General features: G+C 48.3%; 1 protein-coding gene across 1 annotated transcript in view; it reads left to right on the forward strand.

Moving 5' to 3' along the window:
* The first annotated feature begins 18554 nt into the window (after positions 1–18554).
* The window catches only part of MLLT3 (MLLT3 super elongation complex subunit), a 1077824-nt gene continuing 1077223 nt past the window's right edge, over positions 18555–19155 (forward strand). Inside the window, exon 1 of the mRNA XM_069630761.1 lies at positions 18555–18882. Within this exon, the coding sequence (XP_069486862.1) occupies positions 18880–18882 (3 nt within the window). The 5' untranslated portion in view covers positions 18555–18879. The remainder of the gene's footprint in view (positions 18883–19155) is intronic.

Here is a 19155-nt window from a genome sequence, read left to right on the forward strand (position 1 = left end):
CCAGTCTCATACCGGCTCAAGCTACCAGCATCCTGGAAAAAGATTCACCCAGTTTTTCACACCTCCTTATTAAAACTTTACATTTAATCCTCCCGGAAATCCTGCAGACCCACTCCTGTGGTGGTGGACAATCAACTGGAATATGAAGTGTCCCGGATATGCGACTCCAGGTATAAACGGGGTCAGCTTCAATACCTGGTTGAATGGAAAGGATATCCTCCCAGTGAAAGAACTTGGGAACCACTTTCTAATCTGAATACCTCTCGACTGCTCAGAAGATACCACCTCATACACCCAGGCAAATCTGGAGGAACAGGTTTTCGGAGGAGGCATGCTGTCATGACCCACAGGACGCGCCCCTTTTGGTCTTCCTGGTCCTTATCGCAACAGGCCTTGCATTCCCCGACACTCCCAACATGGCCGTCCAGAGTGACACGCCTTCCGTGGTCTATACGTTGGAAGTAACGTATTCTACTAATAGACCGCTCCCCCGCGGCTCTGCGCGGCTCAATGCTATTGCCAAGTAGCGATCAGACGTGTGCTCCGTAGTTCGCTGTATTGCTTTCCTGGTTCCTAGCATTTCTACTTACATTCCTTGCCCCTTTCCCTGTTCCTCTTGCTTCCTGGACTCGTGCGCCATCAGCACTTCTTCTTTGTTTCCCGGATCCCCGGTTTGCTGCATCCCGGAATCTTAAATGAACGCTGGAGTCAGAAGAGACTCGCTCAGCCTTATTCAAGTCCAGGTCTCTCCACAAGAAGACACCGCCTACGGAGTCCAGCAAAGATCGGTCTCAGGTGAGAAGGGGGAACTCCGTGACACCGTCTGCATTCGGGTAGGAGGACTTGCTTTAGGGGCCTCTACCGAAGGAGTGAATCTGGTTCTTTTTCTTTCCTGTCTCCTTTCCTGTAATCGATACTCCAACTGAAGGGTCAAAGTCACCAGTTCTTGAAAGGAGGTGGGACGAGCCACTCTAGCTAGCTCGTCTTTTAGTTCGTCATGCAAGCCTCAGCGAAAAAGGGTTTGTTGAGCTGAGTCAGGCCAGCCTGCATCCATTGCCAACTTTATGAATGCAGAAGCATATGTCTGCACATCCTGAGTCCCGTGGCGAATGTCCAAGAGGGTGTTGTAGGAGGAATACTAGACCTCTGGTCGGCCAAATCTGGTTCGCAATAGTTGAGTGAACTGAGAGTAATCGTTTATGGCAGGATCCGCCTGGGCAATCAATGGAGTGGCCCATGCCAGGGCGTTTCTGACCAGGTTGGACACTAGGAAGCTGAGCTTTGCTGTGTCCAATTCCTATGCCTTAGGTCTAAATGTGTGGTACACCATACAAGCAGCCAGAAACTCCTTTAGAGGTTTGGGGTTGCCGTCAATCTTCCCAAAGGAGAACGTCAAGGGGGGGGGGATCTCCTCGCGAATGTTCTCGTGCTGCTATTTGCTGATGTAAATTAACATTCTCAGTTCGAAGATTCTGAACCTCAGCCTGAAGTCCTTGTATAGTATTCACCATCTCCTGGTATTGTTCCAAGGAGGCTATGTCAGTCTGTTGACGTTGCAAGCTGTCAGAGTCTAAAGCTTCTTCCCCCTGAGTCTCCTCACCTGGGTCTTCTGTGGAGCTGTCCTGAAAGGATGCCTTTTGTCTTCTCCTCTTGTCCTTCTTGGTGATCTCCGGTTCGTCCTCTGTCTTTGAAGTCTTCTTCCCTTTCTTTTGCTCGTAGAGATATGGATGGGCTCCACCCGAGGCCACCTTGACCGTGGTAGTGACAAGAGTCAGGAGAAACCAGAAGATTTTGCCCCCTAAAACAGGGAAAAAGCCTGTTGAGGCATAAAAAACCCTGTAATTCCGAAGGATGGATTTGATGGACTGAAGAGTAAGTTGAAGAGGCTGGTTAGACTGTCTGGACTCTGATGTCACGATAAAAATTCCAGTAGGTGAGAGCAAGGAGCACTGCGATCCCCGTGAAGAAATTGAATCCTTGCAGGTAAGTATTATGATGGTGGCTGTCACTGCCAATGTTAGTTGCGGAGAACAAGTGGACAGGCAGCCACGAAGTGCAGAAATATACAGTAGGAGGACTGACGCTGGATAGAATCAAGGGAAAGGTAAGCAGAAAGGTAAGAGAGAATGAAAAGTCTGAGAGAGGATGATAGAGAACTAGAGTGAGCGTGGCAGCAATGGAGAGAGAGAGAGAGCGAGAGAGAGAGCATATCACCCGCCCCTGAAGCTGACATCACTATTCCTAGTGATATTCTCCACCTACTTTCATGACATTAGTGGGCAGCATAGCCAAATGCGCCCAGTCATCACCTACGTCTTAACATCAGTTGGCGCAGAACCCGGAAATTCAACAATCACATCCTCTCACAGCACAGCGCGTCCCAAATCGGAATAGAAACCACTACTTTTAAAGGAAACATCAATACGCTTCAATTTATAATGTTCTTTTATTTCACAAAAACGCTCTGAGAACATCCGCAGATTTCCATTTATCAACGATTTTTGAATGTCCTTCGGTTACAGCATCCGAACTTTATCAAGAGGCACACACTGTTTCTTTCGGGAGAAGATGCGCATTCGACGCACCTTGATTTGCAAGTCTTCGGCATCAGCTTCTTGCTAGACCACCGTAAATGATGACAGGTTGCTCCTTGTAGCTAGTACCGCCAAAGGGCATATCGGTCCCGGGCGATCGTCGCACATCAGCGTAATGGACATCCATCCATTTAGGGGTATGTGCCACTGCTGGTTGAAGAAACGATGACATTCGCAGAAAGGAAGAATGTAGCTGTGTAGAAAACAGAATAAAAATATATTTCATTAGTCGTTCTTTATTTCAAATTTATCCATTTACCCTTTAATTCTGCACTGGGTGAAACCTAATGACCAATACAAACCACAAACAATGGAAACACACAAAAAACATCTGGGAAATTTGGAGTCTACGATGTGCTTGAGAGGTTAGTGCTGTGGAGTAAGTTTATCTCCCAATGGGATGCGGAAGCTGATGGAAAAATTTGAACAACACATAGACGGCATTATAACGGAAAATTAGCAACGAACTTGGGGTTGGAGGAACCCAGACGTGGATGCGATGCTCACTATCTTCAGAGAGGCACAGCTCTACCTCACTGATTAGGCACAACAAGGCTGAAACACGTGTATGGGGTTGCGGTAGGTACTCTAGTTGAGAAGGGTATGAGGTGGGAATTGCCATAGCATTTCGGTGCTGGACTGCCCATGTGCCCAGGATAAAGACAAATATGCAAATGGATATTTCCCATCTGTGAAAGGTTCATTGAGCTAAAGGCGATGGCTGCGGACACTCTCGGTGTAAAAAAAAAAACATAACAGGTTATCATGCCATGTTCTTTCTAGAGAGGGGTGCCTGCTGCCCAATAATACAACATTGATAACACACACTGATATGCCATGGGACGAAGTGGTCTAGATATCACTAGCCTGCATACAGGTTGTGTTTGCGTGTTGTCGCAATATGCCCCAACCATCAACCCATAACAATGTAAGCATGCAATACCGGTCAGAAAATGAAACCTTCACTCGTTCATCTACAAACTCTGCTATAGTCAAACTTACATGATATTTGCTATTTCCATTCTCTCGTTCTCTCGGCGTAATACATAGTGTCCGCTCAGAACAATGGTTTTCATAGAATGAAAATAAATGTTCCAATGTCAAGTTTCACAACTTCCGTCCTTCAATCCATAGCGAATCCTCCCTTTCTTCCAAGATCGAACAACAATTGAACCTTCTAAGGAGCGTGTATGATAAGTTTCATTTTTGTGAAGGAAAACCCCAAATTAAAAACATACTGTACAAGATGCGTTTGTCTGAACTACACACAAGCTACATCAAACGAAGTGACCTTCACTCCATGGAAGCGATTAGCCCGCCGGCCGATCAACGTGGCATTTGAAATATGTTCAAAAAATAAAAGAATTGTTTGCTGGCATCCACCAATTCCGCGCTATCGTGAATTCTTTTTCACCCATCAATATGGGTAGTGATTTCGTTTTTTTGGAAAACACTAACAGTTAGGGTAAGTAAAACAGATAACGAAGAAACCATGTTCAAATAGGTCCAATGACATCTTTCTACTAGGCCTGAAAATCAATTTCTCTGTGTACAAATGCAGCTCCCACTTCCCCAGTGCCTAGCTGAGCCAGCCACCCCTTGTCCTCGCCACGTACGCGCGCGCCCTGTTATCGCGGAGGAATGTGCTCTACGGATAATGTGAGACACTGACAAGACATAAATCCCAGTGCCCTTTCATCTCCACTGAACTTCCCGTGCACTAACAACCTACACCCCGCCAGGCCTGATCCCACCAGCTCAGACACTGCAGTTCCATTCATGCTGATATACATCTGACCCTCCCGTGCCCAGTTACACTGTATGGCATCCTAAAACAGGCACTTCTTGCAAATAAAATTTGACAAACAGGATACATTTGAAAAGACAATTTGAACGCTATGGCCACCTATGTCAAGCTTTACAGACACCAAGCAACCACAGACATGCATGTTATCGTTCGAGATATAAATCAATGAATCATAAACAGGATTAAATGTGCATAATTAAATACTTCTTAATACTTTTAATAGCTTTGAAATTCGAGTTTAATAGCATTACACCACTGCAAATCATTTATACTGCGAAGTCAACTGTTCAACGAGCTCCGCTTTAGGTGGGCAGGGCTCGTTTGCAATGTTTTGTGGCAATGTATGTGTCCTAGGAACAATACAGGATCAATTCCATGAGTATGCATGGCCAACACAGTCAAAGTGGGATCTTTCACAAAATCGAATTCCACTTCGTGGTATATTGGCTTGGCCACCCATTTTTTGCTTCTTTTTGCAAAGGCCATTGTGTAACGAAGCATCCCCAAGTTTCCTGCAGTTCTCGATTGTTCTCTATGAAGGTTCTCGTTATGCGCTGATACGGCTAATAATATCCTAGCTTGCATCCCGTCTATGCCGAAATGCAACCTTTTGGGTCTGTACTTTAGGCACATATTGTGGAACACCTCCAAATCTCTGGTGTGACAGAATTCTGTGAGTCTCTTTAGGTCTCTTGAAAGAGTTTTATGAAAAATGATCTTCTCAAGAGCTTTGTGTGGAGGTGAAGATGGAACCAACCACTTCTTCTTGGATTCCCGCACCTCCGATAAAGGTCCATGTGTACATTGGTGAAAATTTTGGTTTTCTGTCCATGAGTGAATGTTGGAACAGTGGTGCATCAATGAGCACCATTTTTCAAGTAGAATTTCCACAGACCCATCACAAGTTTTGGAGCTCCACCAAAGATGGTTGGTGAAAGACTGAGAACACTAAAATATTTTTCGAACCCTTCTTTTTACCAGCAGCTGTAATTTTTTTATTGACTGATTTGGCAACTTGCCATACATCAAATTGATGACGAATGTTTGGAAACTGCTCTTGCATTGCCTTGGCTATTGAAACATGTCTGTCAGTGGCTATGAGGTATATTTGCATTCCCATTGATTGAAGATGTTCGTGGGATTTTATGAAACCATGTTTCTCCATGGTCACAGAGGATTTACATTGGGACACCTGCACGATTTCCGAACTCACTTTTTTTTTAGTTTCTATGTCTTGAAAGTGGTTTGTGCAGTACTTTGCTAAAAATCCGGGGCTGTCACACTGTCCGTCACCAGTTAGCCTGAACCGTTTCCCAGAGAATGTGCTTTCAATTGACATGTGTTCAATTTACCAGCTTGACTAATAGCGGGGAATAACAATTCTCTTTGATAGTTGCAGTACTGCATTTTAGCAAGGAACTGAACTCCCACAAATTGACAGACACTGGACAACATACTAAAAGTTGAGCCACTGAAAAGTAAAGCTGCTGAGCACAGTAGATTTCCAACTGGCACTTTGCCCAGCATCGGTTGAGCAGACCATGAAAAGGAATCATGGAGGTGGACACAGGTGGCTTGGATTTTCAGGTTAGTGCCTTGTAATACACGAGTGACATTCACCAATGGCTCCCTGCATATTTTGCCCCCAACTTGATGGACACATTTCAGCATCAGTATAATTTCTACCAGGAAGTTGTCGAATACAATGTATTTAGGCTCCTTTATTAGTCATTCATCCTGCATGAATGTGGTTTGTGACTCAACTGTGGTGGACACATCGCACAAACTAGACAAACTGTAGTCGAGATCTTTGGCAAGTTCCTCAGTCAACTGCCTTGAAGCTTCAGTCTCTGTTAGTTCAGCTTGTGTTATTGTCATGAACCGTGAACATAGCCCTTTCTGGTCTTCCTGGTCCTGGTCCAGACTGAGAGTGTGCTCCTTGATACTTCCAACATGGCCGTGCCCAGTGCCGTGTTCCGTACTAGCCTCTACGTCGGACACGGCACGTTCTATAAATGGGCCACGCCCCGAGCCTCCGCGCGTCTCAACGCTATCTCTAGGTAGTGTCTCGATGTGTGTGTGCTGCTCGGCGTTACCCTTCCAAGTTCCTGGCCAACTCCCTTATTCTTTCTTCCCTTTTCCCCTGTTTCCAGTATCTCTTACCTTTCTTCAATCCTCTCGCTCTCGCTCGACTCGCGCGCACTTATACAAGTCCCGGTCCGGCCGGGAGAAGGAGTCCTCCGCGGAACACCACAAGAAGAGAACTCAGGTGAGCCAGGGGGGAAACCTTTGACAGTTATTTGCACAAGAATTGGAGAAACCATCAATGTCGAATGTTTATTGGGTGGACCTTTTTTTGCGGGTGTAGATTGTGTCAAGTGGTCAGTGAGGAATTCCAAAGCATCTTCATTATATTCAGTTTCATCTTGTCTACTTCTCACATTGTAGCAATGGTCCAAAAACACTTTGCTGGCTTCGCCGGTGACAATGCATTCAGTTTCAGCCATTGGGCATAAGCATCACAAGTCTGCTTATTGACAGGACCACACTGCGCCTAAAATAGTAGTTGATCCATGGTGAAATATTTTTGGTAAGTAACATCTTTGGTTTCATTTGTTGTCTGTGTCTTTATACTTCTTTTCCTTCTGGGCCTCTAGGAGATGGGTTGTAAAAACATGTTCAATGTGTAACACACATACAGTAAATACGTTAGCACTTAAAATACATAAACATGTTATGAAGAAAGCACCAGCCCAAAACACTTCTAGAAAACAAAATTGTTAGTGCCCCTTGTTTTCTTTATTTTCTGTGCAACCGTGGTCTTCTCTGTAACGATCTCACCAGCAAGCTGACCCACCACCTCTGATCCATGTGCCTCCTCTTCTAATTCCACACCTTGTGCACATTCCTTGAACAGAATATTCATTAAAAAAAAAGAAAAGTCAATCGTGTTGGAAATTAAAATCTTTCATTGCACACATCGCTTACACACAAACCCTCTCAAACAGTGCAAGTCATTTAGTGAAAATATACATTTTGAATTTTATCAGATTGATGGCAAGTGTACTTGATCAGAGATCACCGTGCAAAATGTATTGATTGTAATGTTGCACTCAAACATTTTGCAATGTATTCTGCATTATGGAGGAAGTGTAACATTAGAACTTAAATCGTAAAAGTTTGAAACACTGCACATTAATATGAATGTCACTGTCTAATAGTATCTTATGTACAATTTACTTTATTTCATTCAAGGGAACTGCAAGTACGCATACCTCATACTCTGGACCAGCTGCAAATGATGATGTAATTGTAGTCAAAGTAACAGCATCCCCCTGTAACACAATACCTGTTTTAGTACTGATAAAATCAGCAAAATGGAAGAGACAATGGGATGCCGACAACGGTATATATAAAGACAAATCCAGATATGACACCTAGTGTAAAAAAACCGACAGAATACATATGTCATGCATGCTGGACGTTGTTCTACCTCTTACGCTCATAGAACAGCTATACCGTTCTATTCCAAATGGCGGTTGTTCGATACATTGCCGGGAAAACGACGTCTGCACTTTTCACGTCGCTAAATTCACGTGTATTCTGCTTCGTCACGTGAACTACGGCATTACGTATATAAGTAACGTGGAAACTTCAATCGCTGCTTCTGATCGAATCATTTGGCGTTGTGTAGCTGAACCTCCGATCTGCGTCCTTGCAGTTTTCCTCAGCTGCTTCTTGGGCCTTCTATAGCGTGTTTCCGCAACACGCTGATTCCTGGAGCTGTTTGTTCGCGTGTAATTCCACACGCGCACGTTGTCTTCAAGCGCTGCTGGCCTGGGCTGCGTGAATCCTGTTCGCGTGCAAATCCACAAGCGCACGCTGTCTTCAAGCGCGGCTGGCCTGGACTGCGTGAATCCTGTTCGCGTGTAATTCCACACGCACACGTTGTCTTCAAGCGCTGCTGGCCTGGGCTGCGTGAATCCTGTTCGCGTGCAAATCCGCAAGCGCACTCAGTCTTCAAGCGCGGCTGGCCAGGACTGCGTAAATCCTGTTCGCGTGTAATTCCACACGCACATGTTGTCTTCAAGCGCTGCTGGCCTGGGCTGCGTGAATCCTGTTCGCGTGCAAATCCACAAGCGCACGCTGTCTTCAAGCGCGGCTGGCCTGCACTGCGTGAATCCTGTTCGCGGTTAATTCCACACACACACATTGTCTTCAAGCGCTGCTGGCCTGGGCTGCGTGAATCCTGTTCGCGTGCAATTCCAAAAGCGCACGCTGTCTTCAAGCGCGGCTGGCCTGGATTGCGTGAATCCTGTTCGCGTGTAATTTCATACGCACACGTTGTCTTCAAGCCTCCTTCCAAGACTGCGTGAATCCTGTTCGCGGTTAATTCCACACGCATACATTGTCTTGAAGCGCTGCTGGCCTGGGCTGCGTGAATCCTGTTCGCGTGCAAATCCACAAGCACACGGTCTTCAAGCGCGGCTGGCCAGGACTGCGTGAATCCTGTTCGCGTGTAATTCCACACGCACACGTTGTCTTCAAGCGCTGCTGGCCTGGGCTGCGTGAATCCTGTTCGCGTGCAAATCCACAAGCGCACGCTGTCTTCAAGCGTGGCTGGCCTGGACTGCGTGAATCCTGTTCGCGGTTAATTCCACACGCACACATTGTCTTCAAGCGCTGCTGGCCTGGGCTGCGTGAATCCTGTTCGCGTGTAATTCCAAAAGCGCACGCTGTCTTCAAGCGCAGCTGGCCTGGATTGCGTGAATCCTGTTCGCGTGTAATTTCATATGCACACGTTGTCTTCAAGCCTCCTTCCAAGACTGCGTGAATCCTATTCGCGTGTAATTCCACACGCAAACACTTTTCTTTGCGGCTGTTCAGAACCGCGTGTACTTTGTTTATTCCACAAAAGGGCGCTATTTCCAACTCCTGCACCTGTGATATTAACAGGTGGAGTTATTCATTTCTATACTTTTCTCTACGTGGGAAGGAAGCTTTTCAAGGACTGTTGGAAGGTGATAGTGAACAGTACATTGGACGCTATCCTGTGGTGCATCAACCCGGTATCTAGCGTGAGCCTCGTTCCGTTCGGGATAAGTCTCCCTTACTAATCTTCCCTTCCTTGTTGTTTGTTCTACTTCTGGATTTTCCTCAAGAGACTTCTGCTGGATTCTTCTATCCTAGGCATAAGGTCAGTGTGTGAATTAATGCCAAATACTGTTCTATCATAGATAGTCAATTTGGGGCAGTTTCTTATGATACTTTATTTTGTTCTAGGCTGACTTCCTATACCTTACCCACGCCCTTTCCAGTGATCCATCTCTCTGCCTGTTTTATCAGTCAGAGAGTTGTATCATTTGGAAGGTCTAAACTTGACTTCACGACCATCAAATCGTGCGAACAGGGATCCGGAAGACCCTACCATCTGTATCCTTTTGAGTACCGTATCCTTTTCAGTCAATACTTTGGTGCTTTATGACAACATAAACGATTTCATATTATTTGAAATTCCAAGCATAATACATTCTCCTAATTGAAAAGTGAAATAAAATTACCTGATAGGCGCTTGAAGTTGTTGTTGACTTGTGAAAGGAAATGGATGCACAATCTTGTTCCTTCCTTTTCCATGCATTGGGCCTCATTACGACCCTGGCGCTAAGTGACAAACGATGGCGGTAAATGCTTACCGCCATCGTTTTCCGCCAGGTCCGATCATGACTCCTGACCGTAAACTACGATGCCAATAGCGGCATCGTAGTTAACGCTGCCGCTAACTGCGCTAAGGGTGCGCGCACGCGACCGCCCACACCGTACTTAGCGCCATGGCGGAAAGGCACGCAAATGCCGACCCAAGCGGACATGCACCTAACGCCATCACCGAGGCCGCAAAGTACCTTACCGCCATGGTGCAAATAACGCCATCGCGAACCAACCGTAAAGGGCCAATTCAAGTGAATGCAGCTGCCACAGGTGCACAGAAACAGCACAGGTGAAGGCAATACAGACTCAGGGGAGTACAAAAAGAGCACACCCCACCCCTACCCACACCCAGTCACACTCCACAATGATGCCAATACGACTAGCAATGTTGGGGCTGGAGGACCTGATAGCAATGCATGTGCTACTACAACAGCAACAACAACAACAACAACAGGCAGCACAGAGGAGACGCAGGAGGAGAAGGAGGGCAAGGCAGGCCCAGCAAGCCCCACCAGCACAGCCAGTGCCACCACGCAGGCAGCCCCCAATCCCACGCATCAGAGCCAATCCAAACAACCTCACTGCTGAGCAGATCCACACCCTGTACCGTTTGGACCGGGACACCATCACCGCCATCGTAGACATGATACACGATGACATCGTCAGCATGATAGAAAGTCCAACCGCCATCCCCCCCCTACTGAAGGTAGTGGCTGTACTCCACTTCCTGGCCACAGGCACCTACCAGCACACAGTGGGGCACCTGCATGGCATTTCACAACCATTATTCTCACGAACACTCATCCAAGTGCTCGATGCCCTCCTCAAGCACACAGACGACCACATCTCATTACCACGGACTGCCCAGGAGATTGCAAACACCAAAGTGGGTTTCCATGCACTAGCCAGCATACCCGGTTGCATTGGTGCCATCGACTGCACCCATGTGGAATTGGTGGTTCCACGTGCCATGGAGGTACCGTACCGCAACCGGAAACAGTTCCACTCTATCAACGTGCAAATGGTCTGTGACTCCAACAAGATCATCACACATTGTTGTGCCCGATTCCCCGGATCAACCCATGATTCCATGATCCTGAGGAACTCCACAATACCACGCTACATGGAGCGACATGCAGGCCCAAGATCCTGGCTACTCGGTGAGTGCTATGTCATGGAAGTGGGCATGGGAATGACGTACCAGTGCATACTCCACCTGGCAGAAGGGGGGGGGGATGATGCATACTCCACTGGCCTGTGAGTAACACAGAGAACGGATACAGAGGAAGGGCACTCACAATGCACAAAACCCCTCTGCATACATAGGGTGATGGCATGCAAAACAGGCCATGGCAGCAATGAGCATATACTGGTTGCATAGTGTGAATCAATTAGTGCATGTAGAAGTGAGCCAAGGTAACAGTTCCATGCCAGCCATGGTGGAACATCATGTTCCTGATCAGACAACATGACTGACACATACATTCTCGTCTACATACAGGTGATGCAGGCTACCCCCTGAAGAGGTGGCTCCTCACGCCAGTCCGGAACCCGCAGAACCAGCACGAGGAGGACTTCAACCGTGCACATACACGTACTCGTGTGGTCATAGAGCAGACATTCGGCCTCCTGAAGGCACGGTTCCGAAGCCTCAGCAGGTCTGGTGGGGCACTCCTGTATGGCCATGAGAAGGTGGCAAAGATCGTCATGGCATGTGTCATGCTGCACAATATGTGCGTCAGACGGAATGTGCCCCTGCCCCCTGACGCAGAACTGCAACCACCTGACGATGAGGATGAGGATGAGGAGGGTGCAGATGGGGCGCCACCACATGGAGGAGGCGATGTACAGGAGGGGCGTGCCATGCGCCAAAGTATCATCAACCACTGCTTCTAGCACACACGGCTGGTGTTCATCGCATGGAGACTGCACTTGGGGCACTGTGTGTCTCTGGGGCATGCACACTGTGGACTGTACACCAATAAAGCACACATACGCAATGAAAATGTCCACACATTTCCTTTTTTTGAAAGAAAAAAGTGTATTGGAACAATGAACTGTCGTGTCACACCCCCTCCCACCTCCCCCCTCCCCCCTGCACACCCCAACACACCCCCTCCCACCTCCCCCCTCCCCCCTGCACACCCCAACACACCCCCTCCCACCTCCCCCCTCCCCCCTGCACACCCCAACACACCCCAAGTAGCTGTCAACAGATGCCTGTGACAGTGTCCACAGGCCGTCACAAGCCCCCTCTCCCGGCACCCGGGGCACCCCTGGCTGTGGAGCGCAGGTTGCGTCCGGAACGGCGCACGGGGCTACTCTGCGCAGAACTGGCAGTGGAGGATGTCCCTGGCTGCTCCTGTGCATGCACGTCCTGTCGTGTGTGGGTGAGGCCAATGACCGCACGACGCAAGGCCGCAAGTTCTGCACAGATGTCCCTGGACATGGCCTGCATGGCATCCCTCAGGGTGGCAGTGCTCTGCGCCACTTCCGCCCTTAGTGTCTCCGTGGCCTGTTCAATGCTAAACCTAGCCCCCACACATTCCGCTGCATGCTCATCCAGCATTGCGGACAGTTGATGCTGCCGTTGTGTGATGTCCTCGAGGGACGGCTGGCCGTGCTGGCCCATGGGCAGTGCAGGTGGAGTGATGGAGGGGCTGGTCCCCTCCTGTGGAGTGTGGACAGGGCATGGGGTGGAAGGCCACTCCTCTGCCTCAGTGTGCCCCTGTGTGTCGCCCTCATGGGGGCTGGCGTCTGAGAAACAGGGGGAATGTAGTTGGTCAGTGGGGTTTCTGACCTCCTGCTCCATGTCCGAGTCAGAACATGCAGCTGTTGCAGCTGTCTCCCCGATGTTGCTGCTGGCCGCTGACCCCCTGCCTTCTGTGGCAGGCAATGTCGGTGGAGGTGGAGCAGCAGCTGCTGGCCTGCTGCCAACAGGGGTGCTTGCCGGTGGGACCTCCGGTATGCCTGCAGTGGGACCTGCTTGTCGTGGGGTATGCCTCACTGCAGCTGAGGTTGAGGGTGCAGGGAGGTTGTTGGTGGACTTCGCCCTCTTCGGCGCAGGGGTCTCCTGGTCCTCTGGGTGTGATTCTGTGCCTGTGGTGGAGCAAAGGTGGGAGGGCGTTATTGATGGGTATACGGACTTTTGAATGACAATGGTTGACATTATTTTGGCCAGTGGATGAGGCAGATTTCAGGCAGTGCCATGCAGGTTGTCTCCTTTTGGTGTGGCATGTGGATGCAGGTATGCGGGTGCCAGCAGTGTATGCAGGGTGGTGCTCGCATGTGGCTATGGGCAGTATTGATTTGTGTTGCATTTACACTCTAGGGCAACCTTGTGCTACACATGATTGGACTGCTGTGTCTATGGCATGTCTTGTATGAGGCACCTACCTTCATCGCCTGATGTCGGGGCTCCCCTTTCCATCCCTCCAACGCCTTCGATGGATTCCATGCCGATGGTGGCAGCACAGATCTCCTCCCACGGTTGGAGTTTCAGGGGGGATTCTGACCCTCCACCGGTTCCCTGGGAAAGGTTGCGGTTTGCCGAGATGACGGCTCTGACCCGTATGCGCAGGTCATCCCAGCGTTTCCGGCACTGCTGTGGGGTGCGGGGTACGGTCCCCACCGCGCTGACGCGCTCAGCCACCAGGGCCCAGATGGCCTTCTTCTTCCCAATTGCTGTCCGGCTCATTTCAGGGGAGAAAACAACACCTGCGTTGTCCTGCAGGGTCTCTGCTAGCATGCAGAGTTCCTCCCGGCTGAATCGCTCCTGGCGCTGGCGGTCACAGGCCTTTTTCACGCATTTCGGCATTTTCGGGAACTTGGGTGGGTGGGTGTTTTGTCGGGACAGGTGTCAGGGTTGGGTCTGGTGTTGTTTGGTAGGATGGCGATGGATTGTGTTTTTAAAGATGGCCGACGGGCTGCTTCCCGTTCCGGCGCGATGACGCTATTTCCGGTTTGGCCTTTTACGGCCACCGTAGATTACGGTGGCCGTAATTTACGCTGGCCGTAAATTACGGTGGCCGTAAATTACGGTGGTCGCTACTTACGCTGGCGGATGGGCACCTTGCTCGCTTAGCGATGGCGGTAGGGGCCTTTTCCGCCATGGCGTTATTAGCATTACCGCCATGGCGTAATGCTCGTGCGCGATGGGTCGTGATGTGGCGCTCTTTACGCCATCGTCCCACGGCGTAAACGCTCATTACGCCATGGCGTTAATGACGGGCGCTTACCGCCAGGGTCGTAATGAGGCCCATTGTCATGAAGTGGTAAAAGGGAAAATTAAATTTGCATTGGATATGTTGGAAAATGCAACTGTCGAGAATACAAACTTCTGCAAGTCTGTAGGGCTCACCATTGGTATACTGGACATGTCAGTGGTTTCGTCACTTGCGAGGGTCTGTGCTTCCGTCAGTATGCTTTCCTTAATTAACGGACATGTCAAGCAACCGATTACGAAAACATGTTTCTTGTGAAGGGCACTATGGCATTATTTTCCAGGGTCATAATTACTTCATTTGAGTCTCCATAAACTAGGAACAGATGTGTAGTAAAATATGCTATAGTTAAAATGTATTACAATCTGATAAATATGCAAACTTTAGTAATACACATTTACACCAAAAGCACCAATCCGTTCATGGAGTTACCTGTTCAGTAACACACCGCCTATGGCTAATTCATCATCTGGGACTCATCAGAGGCAGCGAGTGCATCAATAGAGTTTGAATTGTATTTGGAAGCAATTTACGAAACATTCTGGGTCGACCCTTTTTTGTGTTAGTCGATTTGTCATATATATCCTGTGTAAAGTGCAGGCTGCAGATGCGGAATCGATTGGCCCTCAAGTCTCCCAGGACAGCCTGGGCTCTATTTTCAATCTCGTCCACGCAAAACCCCAATGTCGAACCCATTTTCTTATTAAATCAATATTCTTCAGGAATGTATACAGGATTGTGCCCTGACTTTTGACATGGCTCCTAGAACGGCAACCCGAAACCATACAAGCAGGCATTCTTGAAAAATTGATAAGATCTGTATAAAAAAAGTATAAATAATTACAAATAAATTCTACTGAATACATGAAATTGATGGAGTTATATCACAGTTTTCTATGCAATGTTTGTTTGGATCAAAGAAGCAAAACCTGTGTAGTGTAGTCGAATACTACATAAATACAGAATTGACATACATACAGAATTGATTGATATGACGAAAAATCGTAATTACTCGTCCGTTGAATGTACTTTCATGCATTAAAAGGAAACATGCTTATAGACATGGTCCGAGAAAGATGCAATTCTATTACAATTGAGAATGATGAAATTTGCTATATATCGAGATCAGAACACTTGAAACATTAGACAATGCTAAAGTCATTGAGATGAATGAACATTACACTACTGGGTACATTCGGTTGAAATAGATAGACATGTTGAAATCAGAAAGAGATTAATATAGTGAAGTTAATAGGTGACCTGTCCTTACCTTGACTAACAAACAATTAAATTCAGCAAGCAGGGGAGTTAGTAGTAGGAGAACAGGTAGCACGATCAAGAGTTGACTTCCAGTGCTCACGGATGTTCACAGGTAGCACGATCAAAAGTTGACTTCCACTGCTCAGAGATGTTCGCCATATAAATATCAAGGGGTTTATAAAGGATTAGAAAAGTGGGTGTGTATGTGAATTTTTAACATGTTTCTGGCGCATTCTGGTTCATGAGAGCCTGGAGACACTGGGTCTGGGTAGGCCATGTGAAAATTTGGCCCCTGTGCGGAAGATACCTTTGAAGTGTACATGGTGTTTGACACATGGGCCGTTCCCACCCTGCCAGCCCCCTTGGTAGCGCACATCCACAGGTGCAAACTCCCATTGATAGTGGAGGGTGGATGGATGGGCAAGAGGCGTGTAGAAAAGGGCCGGAACACTGCTGAAGGGAGACACACTTATGTGGATTGCAGGGGCGCTGTCTGCTTCACCGGAGCCTGGAGACACTGGGTCTGGTAGGCCATGTGAACAATGGGCCCTGTGCGGGAAAGGTACCTTTGAAGTGTACATGGTGTTTGACACATGGGCCGTTCCCACCCTGCCAGCCCCCTTGGCAGTGCACATCCACAGATGCAAACTGCCATTGATAGTGGAGGGGGGATGGATGGGCAAGAGGCATGTAGAAAAGGGCCGGAACACTGCTGAAGGGAGACACACTTATGTGGATTGCAGGGGCGCAGTCTGCTTCATGGGAGCTCTGAGACACTAGGTTTGGCACCTTGGCCGTTTATAATGGAGAGGGGATGGGTTGTTGCAGAGGAGGTGAGCGTAAAAGGGCACCAGCCATTGTTGCATGTCAGACAAGTGAGCGTGTCCTTGATTCACAGAAAAATTGAAACAACTATTCATAAAAGATCATTTGTATTTTATTTTTTTGCTGATGTTGATGGCACAAATGTACTACACATTGTATACTTCGGGTTGCAGCACAGTGTGGGAAAATCCCCTGTACTGTCTGCTGTCACTGGGGAATTTGGCACAAATGGCTCCAATGTCACAGGCGGGTATATCTCGTCGAACGCTGTATCCAAACCTCCCATGAAGCCACCATGTAAACGAACGATAGGCCACCAGCCTGTACCACCTATGAAAGAGAAACATATATACTGTATTTAAATGAACCTGATAAGTGTACACACCATAGTTGAAAATGCATCCTGTATCCTATGGCATTGTTGCCTGTACAAATGTTACTTCATGGATCAATGAACTTGGGCTTCAAAGTGTAGACACATTACAAAAGTGAACACCCATGCAATCCATAATGTTTGAGGCACAGAGAAATATTGTTTCTTGGTTGAAATTGAAAGACACATAAAATTACCACTATGATTTCCCCAAAGCGCGAGAGATGTTTTGAATTGCCAAACTACATTCATTTGGCAGTGACAGATCCAAGTTACGACAATATAGGAGACAATCAAATGTTAGAAGCCTTCGTGGTCAAAGTGACATCAAATCTAGAGTACACGTACTCGTTACTTGGATTGCGAGGGCGAATTGTTGCGCGAAGTTCGTGCTTAAGCACCATCATAATCCTCAAGACGGACCTTGTGAGGCAGGCTGCCCTGAAGTCATGCAGCTCAGTAACACATAGCGGTGGTTTGTCTTCTTCTGATATGTAGGCCAAGCATCCAGAGTTTTCTGTGCAGCAGCAGTTCTTCTCCTCGGTTGGCATGACCTCACACCGACAGCAGGTACACCAGGTGGAAATGTCTTCCATGCGACTAGGCTCTGGCTCAGGATCCAGTGATTCATCTTCCCAACTGTCGTCCGATGCCCCATCGTTTCCGCATCTTTCTCTACCAACTAATTCCACCTCGGAATACTCTAGCTCGTACTGGTAGGGCTGTATTGTTGCCATTATACAACGAAATTAAAATGGATAGTAATGCTAGTACAAGTATCTGTACCCACGGGCTACGAGCAACGAAGATCGCTGAAAACAGCAGAAACGAGCCACAGGCTACAAAAAAAAAAAAAACTGTGAAACGATTGAAAAAGCGACTGATGTTGTCTGATGAGAAGTGGTCTGTTTATACTCATTGAGGAAAGAGGCGTCCTGCCATTTACATGGAGACACATCATTAGCTGGGGCACAGAGACCGTTGAGACATGAGACGTGCATTAGCGTTGTGAAATGGGCTGTACATGTCTAGTGATGTCAGCTTCAGGGGAGGGTGATATGATTTAGTGCTGCGAGGCGAGCCGAACTTAGGGAGATGCAGCAACGGATAAGATTAGCACAAGAGGGCCGTGCCCCATTCGTTGATTTTGCATGTGTACATGTGAGGAAAACTAAGGTAAGTTTGCATAGGAAATGTTTTTATGATCGATCACAGTTTATTAAAACCACATGCCAGCTCGGGACAATAACATTTTTGAGCGCACTGTTCCTTTAAGCAATGAAATAATGACCCACAGCATCATTTAGAAACCTTAAAGGAGGCAAATGCTTCAGCAGGGAAAAAAGAAAATTGTGTTTACATTCGTTTTCTGGTAGGGTTTTGTGGAGTGTAAAAAAAGATTACTGTCAACATTTTTTCTACATTCATGGAGAGGTGCCATTCAATGGTATGTGCAAGGTCCGTGGTGAGCGAGCGAAAGAGCGAGAGAGACATAATAGGGGAGGCGTGATGAGAAAATGAGAAGTAGAGGCTGGTGTACGAACAGGAGCACAGTGACTTACCCCGCTACAGGCAGTGCAGTCCTCTTCACTCTGTCCCTCCTCTTGCAGTCGGTCAGCCAGTGGTGGCGGTGGCCACTGTGATTGGTTGGGCACGGTTGGTGCCCTGCTGTGTCATTGGCTGGTCTCCTTCACCTTGCTGCGCACTCCTCGCCCCCCTCTATTCAGGCCGCCGAAAAACGCGCATGCGTTTCTGGTCGAAGCTGGAGTTGAATTGAGAGGTGCAGGGAACACCGCTACTGGAGGCAGCGGCGCCGCATCTGTACCAAGGCCATTGGCGAGAAGAAGCCCCGTCTCACGGCCAAGCGTCTGAAAGAGAAAGGGGCGGGTTGCCAGCGGCAGCCGGAGGCTCGTCAACGAGGCCAGGAGTCGGCGAGATCCCGGCATTCGTAGTTGGCATACTGACCGGGAGGCGTTCGGGTAGCAACCGCCAGGATGATGCCGACTCGAAGTCCGCAGCTCCGCTCCTGGGGACAGCAGTGAGGCGGCAGAAACACGGTCCCCCTGCATAGAGCGGGGCCGTAGTGACAGCATGGTGAGTGCCGGGGAGCAGCGCGGCGGCGGCCCCTGTGAGCTTCTGAGCATGTTCAGTGCCCCGCGATAACTGCCGGGGAGAACGCGGCGTTCATGGACTGTGCTGGGGCATGCCTGAGCCGGGGGTGGCGGGTAGTTAAGGGTACCTTTAGTGTGCATTCTGGGCTGTCGGTCCATGGAGCTGTGTGCATGCACATACTCGCCGGCGGTGCAGCCTCGGGCTTTTTTTTTCTTTCTCCTCTACATTGTATGTTAGTGCACGCATGGCTGTTAA

Source organism: Ambystoma mexicanum, chromosome 6q (genome assembly GCF_040938575.1).
Source record: "Ambystoma mexicanum isolate Mex_15411 chromosome 6q, UKY_AmexF1_1, whole genome shotgun sequence".
NCBI lineage: Eukaryota > Metazoa > Chordata > Amphibia > Caudata > Ambystomatidae > Ambystoma > Ambystoma mexicanum.